Here is an 11,953-nt window from a genome sequence, read left to right on the forward strand (position 1 = left end):
TTGCAGAGAGCTGGTCCAGAATTTTCAAATTGGTTTATTAGAGTCGAGTTCTAAGGCACCTTGAGCATAAGATAGCACCTTAAACAATTTAAACTTTTATCAGATATGACAAACTTAATAATACATCTTATTTTAGGCCAGTTTTCTAAAATTAATGTACAATCAGGAACATAGACTCGAGCATTTCACAGCAGATTGACAAAAAGATGATACACATCAATTGAAATTAATAAGAAAAAATTGACTAACCAATTGGAAAAAAGATGCTTCTCAGATGGTGTCCGATAAAGGGAACAGCTTTTCCAAAATATTATTAGAAAGGATTCTGTTGGGATCCAACTCCTTTCGTGCCTTGTTATATGCATCAACAGGAAAACGCTTTCTTAGCCTTGCTTGGAGAGCTGCAATCTCTTCCTTGTCCTTTGGAACCTGCAAATAGTTTTGTTAATTGTCAAGAGACAACAGAGCATCTTCAATGTAACACCATTTTGCACATTTTGGTATTGTTAAAGAATTAATAAGTAAGATTTAACACTTATAATATCCCCCTATCCTCCACTCCAAAACACCCATAAAAGGAAATTACTGGTCATAGAGAGGCACTGGAAGATGAGAGGGCATTAAGGCAGTGAACAAATGTATTCAGCTAAAGAGAAGGTCTGGATAATGGTTTCAGTTTTTAAATAAATACAACCATTTGATATTCCTTTAGGAAATGACGGAATTAGACATGAGATGCAAATAAAATAAAATTTAGAATAATTTAAAACACTGTAGAAGATCACTAATTTTTAGACTAGCAAACAAAATCCAAAACAGCAGATTGTACAAGATTTAACCAATACCTCGATCTTGGCCCAATGTTCAAAACAAGAATACTTGTCCCACAACTGTGCCTGTGTTAGATGTCTGTAGTGGAAGAATTCCTCTGTGATGTCCTTTCTTTGGCGAGCATCCATTGTTGGAAGATACATGATTATTCCAACCTGGCTCAAAACCAAAATAGAGTTGAGCATCATCAACAACTAAAGCCTGGCTATAACTACAAGAAATTCCAAATCTAGGACTATTAATAGAGCTGAGGTAATATAAAATGTTTATGCTTTGCCAACTAATTATCATGTGCATGGAAAGATTTATGCAAGTTTACATACATTTGTCTAATCCTTCAGTTCAGTTCACCCCTAGAATTAAAATACTAACATAACAAACTGAGAACCATGAGATGCATGCAAGGAGCCAATATCAAATGAGTACATTCATATACACTCAACTTGAAGGAAGAAAAAAAGCAAGAGGGACAACATGCAAGGAGGTTTTGAAAAATGACCTTTAACCAGATGGAATAGAAGAAAAGCATCCATATAGTTGAACCCAGATGGTTTGGGATTAATGCTTAAATGAATTGAATTGAATTTTTCCTATTCATGTATTAGTTTTACATTATGTTAGGGTAAACCTTAAACTAAATCACATCAGTTACATACACAATTCTTGATTATCAGCATAATTTGGCACCTTATTTCCATTAGAAATGGCACTTTTATTCATGTTGCAACCATAGTCATTAAAGGTGCAAGGCGCACAAAGGTGCAAAGGGGTCCTGGAGCCTAGGTGCAAGGCGCAGGCGCGCGTCTGACACACACAAGGGGCAAAAGTAAAAAGAAAAAATTTATAAATTTAAGAAAAATATTAGTACCCAAAACACATAGTAATGACAAAAAAGAAAAATTTTTAACAATAAAATTTCTAAATATAAAACACATAAGCATCCTAATCCTAGTAATATTAAAAATTTCTTAGAACACTTATAAAAGCGCAATTAATTCTCATCCACATCAATATTTTCTTCATCATCATCATCAAATTCAAGTTGATCACTTCCAACTTCCTCATCTTCTTCATATTCTCTATCATCTTCTTCAAAATCAATTTCTTCCTCATCTCTAAGTACTAAAGGAGGGTTAGCTCTCATTTGAGAAGATGCCTTTGTCTTTCCCATTTTCTTAGGCCTAACACTTGAAGAGGAAGAGGCCTAACACTTCCTCATCTCCAAGATGCCTTTGTCTTTGCCATTTCCTTAGCCTAACTCCATTTTTTATCTTCTTTTCCTTTTTCCTTTCTTTTAATCCTTTTCTTTTAATTGAAAGAATTGGGTGTGGTAAGGCCTATTATAAGCTCTTTTTAAAACTTAAATAAAAAGCCCACTTTATTTTAAAAGTAAGTTATATATCAACAATGTTACAAAGGTGCGCCTTGAGAGTGCCTCGCCTGCAAGTCAAGGCGCACCAAAGCGCGCCTTTGTGACATCGCCCGCCTTTGGCTGGCTAAGGCGCAAGGGCATGCGCCGGTGCGCCTTGCGCCTCAGGCACGCCTTCAATAACTATGGTCGAAACCAAGTTGAATTATGAGATAATTACATCTGCTATCATGAACTTTTCAAGATGTTTACTTATAGACCCTGAACTTCAAATCAATAATATAAATAAATTTACAATCCAAGCTTGCAAACCTTCTTATCTGTTTACCACAAATAGTTAATGAATTTAACCTTCACATGAAAAAAAAAAAATAGCATGAGAACTACCTAATATAAATATGAGAACTATCTATATTAACATTTATCCTAATATCCAAATATTTTATCTAATATTAATCATATAATACTGCTGAACCCCTATAACAATTTTGTTAAACCAATCAATTTACTAAGAGAAATTTTCAAAAGAAGAATCAAGCAATAATGAATATTGGAATCAATTCACACCAAACAAGGTAATAATATCATTATCCCAACAAATTATTGACAAGGTTCTAGCCAACTCATTAGTGCTAAACATATTTAATCAAACGACTTAAACGCCATTAAAAGCTTGTTACTTCTCCAATTATAGAATTGTAATTCATATAAAAAATAATGAAGTTAATTAAACGTTAGTTTAACAATATTATTAAGAAAAGGCTTTAACAACAATAAGGAGAGAAGGAAAGAGGGTTGACCCGAAATTAGCTCCAAGCTCATTGAGCTTGAGCTCAAGTATGGAAATTTATTTTAGGTTGAGATTGGGTCAACTTTATTTTACTCTCAAACCGATTCTTGTAGTGTACTGATCCACAATGAGATCTACAAATGCCTATAGCCACAAGGCTTATTTGCTCATTCAAGAATTTTCCCATATTATTCAATTGGAAGAAAAGAATTGGCCCAAACTCGGCTTGGAGCTCATTTAGTTCAAGCCCAATATTGGAAATCAATTTGGATTAAAAGTGGGATAATTTTAGACTTCAGTTTACTTACACTCTCAAGCCCGATCCATCCAGACTCATTAACACGCATACAAATACATAGCATCATGAAGCATAGAGTAGATGATCACAGATATGATCATCTAGTATATCCATGTACTCAATCCAACATTTCTTTTTATCACCAATAAAAAGGTCTAACAATTTGATGGACCAGTTGCTAGCATTAAATATCTGCAAAGATGCATATACTTGGCACGAGAACTATCTAAAATAGAGTTAAACTAAGAACTGAGCTACATATGTTTGGACAATCATGTGTAATTAGAATGACTACAATTACAGGAGAAGATTACTAGACAGACACCTGGACGGCGATATCTACGTGCTTTTAACTATACTTGTCCACGTGCAAGGATATTTCCATAAAAATGTCATAGGAAATGTAATACAGGACATTGAAACCGTCATGCATGCAGGCCAATGGTCACATATAAAATTTTATAAGCTTTTGCATCATGATCAAAATAGATATTTAACAGGAATGCTTTCTAGGTTTCAGTAGAAAACAACTAGTCCAAGGATGTATAGAATTACCCATGAGAATATATCGTCTTCAGCTGAGCTTGAAGCAGGACTCATGGAGCTCTGGCTGCGAGCTGTCCAGCGCTGCTCTATTGGAGCAGGTGCAGGTATTTCTTCTTTTTCTATGAGCTGCTTCAACTCTTCTATGTATTCAAGGTCTTTCATGCTAGGCTTGGAGAGGGTGCCAGCAGGGAAACAAGTTTCTGATACCCACTGTTGGCCGCCACAATCAAAGCCCAGAATTTCATCACTCCACCCCACTCTGTATCCTTCTGACTTCCTCCAGAACTCAGCCTCAGCAAGATTAACCTTTATGACATGGTCTTTGTTGAGAGGAGCAAGAGCAAGCAGTTTATCTCTTAACTCTGTGAATGAAAGTTCATTTATGTCCATTTCATCATTGTCTACAGATTTACCTGCTACTACTCCAGTCCTGCAAGCAACTGAGGTGTGCAATTAACTTACATGGACAAATGAACAAAATAACAGAAATTGCTAACAAGTGAATAAATTAAAAAAAAAGTAAAAATATAGAAGCATTTGACACCACAAGGAATTTAACTAGGAAACTAAATAACAAGAGATATCCATATCTATATAACTTCCTGAAACAATTGGTCGGTCAACCAAACCAAAATTAGATCCCAATAGCCTCCAAAATCACTTTGCTCTTCTTGTTCTTTTATCCTTAATGTTTTTTCTCTTACCATTTTCTTTTTGTTGAGAAAGCCATCAGAATTTATCCCCCTATACATAGTGCTATTCTTATTTTACTTCCCACGGACACTAAATTTGTCAACAAATATTCTATCACGTTGTATGTTATATTTGTTGCATAAAGATCTACTCAACATATAGGCTAAATTTAATTGTATCTTCAAGCCATAGGTAGAATGTCAGTTTCAATGCCAAATAAACCAAAGATATTCAAATAATGAAGTAAAACTGTATAATATAGTATATGAGCAAGATATAAAGCAGAAGAGCAAGCAACTTTAGAAAACCCCTCACCATGATAAATAATTTTAAGATAATTCTTGGTGCCTTGACTGCCTAATGGTTAACTAAAATGACCTTTTCACTCAAACTAAAGATAACGAGCAGAGGAACGAAGTCTAAAGAAAGAAATTATAAAGGATACAAGAGTTTAGCTCTGCTGAGTTCTAAACAGCCCAGAACAAGTACCTTTGCCAATTCCTTCTCTTGATTTAGCCACCGGTAGCATGTTGGATATATAGCCATATGGTTTTGATAAATCCATACATGCATATAATAGTATTACATAAAATGCACTATCATTGGCAGTTAGGTCCACATGAAGTAACCAACCTAACACACTGGATGAACACGTATAAATGTATATCATGATGCTTTAAAAAGACTGATAATAGCTCTACCTGTACTTTTCAAGAGACTCCTTGTAAAGGTCACGAACATGCTGTATAGCCTCATCTTGACTATATTTGGGTTTGAATTTTGGTGGACCCTTCCATTTTGAAACAGGGTTGCATGTCACAACCACAACACTGTCGGTGTATGGGATATATAGGTATTTCACATGCTTATTCTCAGATAGCAACTTCCTGCAACAGGAAAAGTACATGGATCTTAATTTTCAACTCCAAAGAAACAACTATAACCTCAGATAAAGATTATTTTATTTCAAAAATGCAAGCAAACATTATACTCCAAAACCAACTATGAAGTGATTGGTGTACTTCCCATCAGTTTCACCCTGAAATAGAGGCGATGTTGCATCTTAGACTAATAAATCAACAGCTAAACTTCAGATAGAAGAATGCTCATGTGGTCATCCTAACAGCAGCACTTGTTTTAACTATCTAATAGATTTTGCTAGAAATAGAGGATGCAAAACCACCTTTAAATTTTTCAACACGACGCATAATCTTAAATATCTACTTTCTTTAGTCTTGATACAAAGCTTCAATCATGCCCTAGATCTGATAACTTGAGCAAAACGCTTACTTGTGATTTTTCTTGATATCTTTCATGTTTGAGATATAAGTATGCTCTACGAGCTCTTGCCTCTCAACACATTGTAAGGTAACTTCAGCAACCACTCCAAGGCCCCCAAGACCACAGCGAGCTAGATAAAATAGTTCTGGATCTTTCTCTTTTGAAATCTCAATTGTTCCTTTGGCAGGAGTAACCAGTTTCATGCTGATGACCTGCTCATCAATAGGTGGCAACCTTGCACCAGTGCCATGTGCGCCCACCTAAAGAGAAGCAAACAAACACATGAACAAGTAAAATTCAAATTAATAAGTAGGAAGGCATGTTCCACACCAATTCTCATTCCCGCACAATGTTAGTGCAGTTAGATATTCAGTTTTTCATTTTATATACCATTAAACCATGAACTACTAGGGACGCCCATAATTAATTGATGCATATCAAATATGACCACTCTCTTTTGGCTAACCAGTTGAGCTTTCCCATTAAAGGTATAGTCTTTTGCAAGAATCAAACCTTTTTTTTTTTTTAATTCTTTAAATTGAGGTATCTTCCAATTCCTAAACTTTAGCAATACATTAAATTCCTAAAACATAAGGAATATAAAGTAGAACAAAAGATGAAACTTTTCCCATCATCAGATACGTTAATATCCTCTCCGACAAAAAAAAATACCTGAATAATACCACCAATCTGTTGCTCTCTAATTGAAGCAAAATTCTGCAAAGTAATGCCAAAATCTTTAATCCCATCAACTAACTCTTGAACCCTAATCCCAGCTTCAACTCTAACTCTCTTCTTCTCTTGATCAACCTCCAAAACCTTATCCATCAAACCCAAATTCACCATACCACCACGTGCTAGCCCAATCCCATTAGGAGACAACCCAGAACCAACAGGTCGAATCTTAGCCCGTTTCTCATTAGAATCCTTAACCAACTCCTCCAATTGGTGAAGGTCCTCAGGCTGGTGAAAATCCCGTGTCTGGACCTCGTGGGTCCCGCTCCAATTAGAGACAGTGTGGAGGTCTTCTGGTAATGGAGCGTAGCGAAAGATTTGAGCTTTTTTGTGTTTGGCAGTGTCAGAGAAAGGAAAGGAGTAGTACGTGGCTGCTCCTGAGAATAGGAGAAGTGCTGTGTACCCCAGATACTTACGGAGCTCTGCATCTGATAATGATGATGACGATGATGTTGATGATGTTGATGATGTTGATGACGTTGATAATGTGCGTGCCGGGTTAAATGGGTGCTTCAAAGTGGAGGAGCTGTTGAGAGGTTTACTAGCGTGGTGATGGTGGAGAGAACGTCTGAGAGACAGGAATCTCAACATTTTCTCTTCTTTTCTGGAGCAGTGGGTGGGCAGTGAATGAGTGGAAAAAATAGAGAGCGAGAGGGGTTTTGTGTGGTTTTTTGGAATCATTCTGCGACAGTGACCGAGCGTTGCTAATTGTTTTGAGTTTTACGGACAAAGCAAAGGATCAAATACCTCTTAAAAGACATTTAAATCTAAATCTAACCTAGTCAAAAAGTTTATTTATATTTAGATGAAGGCAAGTGATAATCTTATTAGACAAATAATAAATTAATAATAGTAATTTAACTTTTTTATTTTAATGCTTAAATTTCAATTAAAACTAACACATCAAACTTCATTTGCAAATCAAGCTATAGTGTTTTCATCTTCAATTAATAGGCTTTTCCTTTTAATTTATCAATTTTTATCATTGTGAATACTATTATTTTCATTCAATACCAAATTTTAATACTAGAGTCAATTACAAAATTCTCTCTTACTGTAATCGGTTAATACCTCTCGCAGCTCATTCAGTGTTATAATAAAGAAATCGAACTTACCTATTAGTATACAAGCAACAATAAAAAAGGATATCGTTCTTAATTATGCAACATATATTTTTAAATTTTTAAAAATTGTAAATATTTTGTATATAGATCTTATTTTAGATTTTTTATATGATAATAAGAATATTTTCATCTAAATAAAAAGGAGTTGAGAGTTAATATTAGAAATAAGTGTGAGCTCAAAATTGTTACTAGAGATATTTAGTTTTTTAAGAGATTTGTTTTTTTAAGTTGTATTAGTTTGATATTTTTGTATATGAAATTGTATTAGTTTTATATTTTTGTATATGAGATTTTTAAAATCTTTTATTATTATGGTGTAATGCTAAGGTAGCTTGAGGTAGTTATTATGGTCGGTATGCATATGAACTATTTTTTTTATTTTCTCAAAACAATTAAATTAAAAAAATGATAAATAATTTAGTATTTTCTAATTTATATTTTTAATAACTGAGTTAAGCACATGATTTTGGGTTATTATTTAGATTAATAATTAATCCTTAAATGTAAATTATGGACTCATTTGCTAAAAAAAAATAAAATTGAACTTATTTGCCTATTGATATAAATTCGGAAGGGGAATTGACCCCTTATCCTTTATTTATCTCATTTCACTGATGTGGTCATAGCACTATAAGAAATGTTGATTTAATGTTAAAAAAAAAATTTAAAGAAAACGATTTAAGAAAAGTAGATAAAAAGCAAAAGGTAAAAATTATGAGCTAATGATCGTTTGAGCTAACTTTACGTGTATTAGTCGTTTACTCGTGTGTTATACTATCGTTATTGTTATTTTAATTATAAAATTAAATTTATAGATTTAATTTAATAAATATATTTAATATTTAATATTAATTTATAATATTTTAAAAAATAATAACAAACTAACTATTTTTAAATATCTTTAATTTTTTTAAAATTCTATTAATATAATAATATGAAAATTATCTTAAAAGTATTTATTAATTTAATTCTAATATTATATAAATTAATATTATCAATATAAGTGATATTACTATTTTTTAGAATTAGAAATTATTATATATAATATTAATTTATTAGTAAATATAATATTTAAAGATATTATTTTTTATAATTAAAATTATTATTTAATTATAAAATTAATTTGTTAGTTAATATATTATTAAAATATAATTAATATATTTATTAGAATAATTATTATTTAATTAAGAATTTAATTAATTATTAATATATTATTTCTTAAAATTAAAATTAGTGTTTAATTAGGAATATAACTTATTAATTAATAAATTATTAGAAAAAATCATAAAATTATACATAAGCTTGAACTTTATATGTCAAAATATATACATATGTCAAAATAAAAATTTATGTGTCAAAAATTAAACATACATGTCAAAAAAAATTTAAAAATTAATATATATATATATATATATATATATATATATATATATATATATATATATATAAATTTTAGATTTGAAATGGTAAGTTTCAAATTTATGAATCTCAAAAATTTTAATTTAGTATATTTTAAATACTCATTTAATATAAATTTATGTAATTTCTGTTTAAAAATATTTAATTCAGAAACAAATATATAATTGCAGATTTGGATAATAAAACTAGATATATAATATAAATCATAAACTCAAAGGCAACATTTTTATAATCTAACACGTGGATGTTATTTATTCCACAAAGTAGGTGTAGGATGAGCAGCATACGATCCACTCTCGAGGCTCAAGGAGTTTCGCTTTGTTGGAAGTTTTTAGACTATGAATTAAAGAAAATTAACCATTTATCCGTGTTTTTCACGATTGTTACTATTATTTTGATTATAAAATTAAGTTGATAGATACAATTTAATAAATTTTTTAATATTTAATATTAATTTTTAAAATTTTTAAAAAATAATAATAAACTAACTATTTCTAAATATTTTTAATTTTTTTTTAAATTTTAAAATTTTAGTAATGCATGATATAAAAATTATTTTAAAAAATATTTATTAATTAATTTTAATATAATATTAATTAATATCTTAATATAATTGATTTACTATTTTTAGAATAAAAAATCTATTATATAATTAAAAGTTAACTTATTATTTAATATAATATTAAAAATATAATTTAAAATGTTATTTTCTAAACTTAAAAAATAAAAAATTAATTTATTAATTCATATAATATTAAAATATAATTAAATATACTCTTTTATAGGATAAGTTAGTATAATTATCCGATTAGAAAACTATTTATTAGTTAATATTATATTAAAATATATTTAATATGTTATTTTTTTTATTAGAGTCCGTGTTTAATTAGGAACATAACTTACTAATCAATCAATTAATAGAAAAACTATTAAATTGCACATAGGCTTAAATCATATATGTCAAAAATAATACATGTCAAAATAAATAAAAAGCATGTGTCAAAAAATTAAACACGCATGTCAAACAAAATTTAAATCTCAAATATTAATAAATAAATATATATATATATATATATATATATAAATAAATAATGCATGACATCTTCTAAGTATTGAATGAAAGTCCACATCCCCATTAACTCCGTATACTCTCAAATTCCCTTTCTTTGATGTGAGAGCTGTCTCAAATTGCCTTTCTTTGATGTGAGAGCTGTTCAAATTTTGGTGCTGAGTGAGGTTTCGACTGAATTCAGTCGAATTTAAAATTTTCAAGTTTAGATCTAAGCCCAAATTAGCTATATATGACCTAAATTTCTCCATTCATCATAAAAATTAAGACACTGTACTAATAATTTTTTGGTCAAGTTAGATTTGTTAGACCAGTTTTAAAGAAATTATACTTTCAAACTTGTCCAAAAAATAATCGAGCTTTTACAGTTTGAGACTTAGGGGGGCATAAAGTAAAGAATACATGTTGTCCGAAAATTTCCAAGGGGGCTTGGGCGGGCTAGATGGATACCTAAGCCTATGAACACATCTATTTAATTTATAATTACAACAACCACTTAGGGTGATAGTCTCCCGATTGGATAATTTCATCAAGCAACGCAAAAATAGGAGTTCAAATTTTAGGGAGGATGGTTTTTCAAAATCACTACCTCAAGTGTGTTTAACTTCACGTTATGATTGGTCTTCTCACCTAGTTCCAAAGTTAGTATTGCGATGAATGACTTAAATTTCGTTTCAAACTAGATATGGATCTACAAATATTTTACAAGGGAAGAAAATCTATATAATTACGTATAATGGGAATTATTATTACTAGTCGCTCTCTCTGTTCATTTTACCTAACAAAAATATATATAACATATTAAAAGCTTATATAATCAAGCTCGACAAAAATTATTATAACTAATCGCTCCAATTTTTTTATTTATAAAAGAAAATATATGACTGCAAAGGAAAGAGAAATTACTAACACAAACAAATAGGGGAGAAAGAGATTTAGTGATAACATGCACATAAGGAAAAAGGTTTAGGTGAGAACATGCTATGTACATCATCTTCGTTGAATAAAGAGATAAAAGAATTTTCCAAAGTTTTACAAGTATTTTTTACAATTAAGTCTTAAAAAATAATAAAATCTTCTTATAATTTCTAATCCTCCAACACCTTTAATGTTTATTATTTATATTAACTATAAAATACCTCACCTATTTTAATAATGAAGGAAAAAAAATTAAAAGAAAAACTAATAAAGAAAAATTGCTTCCAGTACCTTCATTGAATTATAAAACGAATACTTACGGATTATATTATAAAATAAAGAACAATAATAAAGAAAAATAAAAAGAAAATAGAAAAAATAACGATTTCTGTGTTTCATTGATTACCACACCAATTTATACGTGTAAAAGATCATAGAAATAGAATTCTAATTGCATAAGAACTATCTATAGAGATAATGATAGACATCCAATATTCCTTAAATATTCTAATATTATTATACTGCTCCTTCTTTAGATGTTTATACAAAGTATATGCCTCATTAAGATCTTACTAAAAAAGACTTTGTGGAAAGATCTTAGTAAAGAAAAATGAGTATATTATTCATGTGAAACGTGTGGCATAACATTGTATTATTAACAATCTTGCTAGGAAAATCTAATGGGATAAAACCTAACCTACGAAAAAAAGAGTATAGTGTATAGCATCTCATCTTCATGAAAACATGACTTTCAACAAATATCTCTTAATCCTGCACACTAATTTTGTTCACCAACTTCAAATGTTGTTGTAGGTGCTTTTATAAATAAATCTGTCAAATTATCAATAGATTGAATTTGATGAACATTTAAAACTCCTTG

The 11,953-nt window shown here is 30.2% G+C and overlaps 1 protein-coding gene across 1 annotated transcript; it reads right to left on the reverse strand.

Moving 5' to 3' along the window:
- Positions 1–11: 11 nt before the first annotated feature.
- LOC8286649 (L-galactono-1,4-lactone dehydrogenase, mitochondrial) lies at positions 12–7,260 on the reverse strand. The gene is made up of 6 exons (XM_002531455.4): positions 6,481–7,260; positions 5,818–6,068; positions 5,229–5,414; positions 3,844–4,264; positions 846–986; positions 12–429 (listed from the first exon to the last, which is right to left on the reverse strand). Exons 1-6 carry the CDS (start codon positions 7,222–7,224, stop codon positions 271–273), a joined length of 1,902 nt encoding a protein of 633 aa, XP_002531501.2. The 5' UTR covers positions 7,225–7,260; the 3' UTR covers positions 12–270.
- Positions 7,261–11,953: the final 4,693 nt, after the last annotated feature.

This window comes from Ricinus communis, chromosome 10 (genome assembly GCF_019578655.1).
Source record: "Ricinus communis isolate WT05 ecotype wild-type chromosome 10, ASM1957865v1, whole genome shotgun sequence".
Taxonomy (NCBI): domain Eukaryota; kingdom Viridiplantae; phylum Streptophyta; class Magnoliopsida; order Malpighiales; family Euphorbiaceae; genus Ricinus; species Ricinus communis.

What these genes read in the sequence shown, in the direction of transcription:
- LOC8286649 (XM_002531455.4), bottom strand. Translation starts at nt 7,224, where the DNA reads ATGATTCCAAAAAACCACACAAAACCCCTCTCGCTCTCTATTTTTTCC. An exon ending in GATATCAAGAAAAATCACAA is followed by an intron (nt 5,415 to 5,817) that starts GTAAGCGTTTTG and finishes TTCCTGTTGCAG; the next exon opens with GAAGTTGCTATCTGAGAATA. An exon ending in AAGACGATATATTCTCATGG is followed by an intron (nt 987 to 3,843) that starts GTAATTCTATAC and finishes GTTTTGAGCCAG; the next exon opens with GTTGGAATAATCATGTATCT.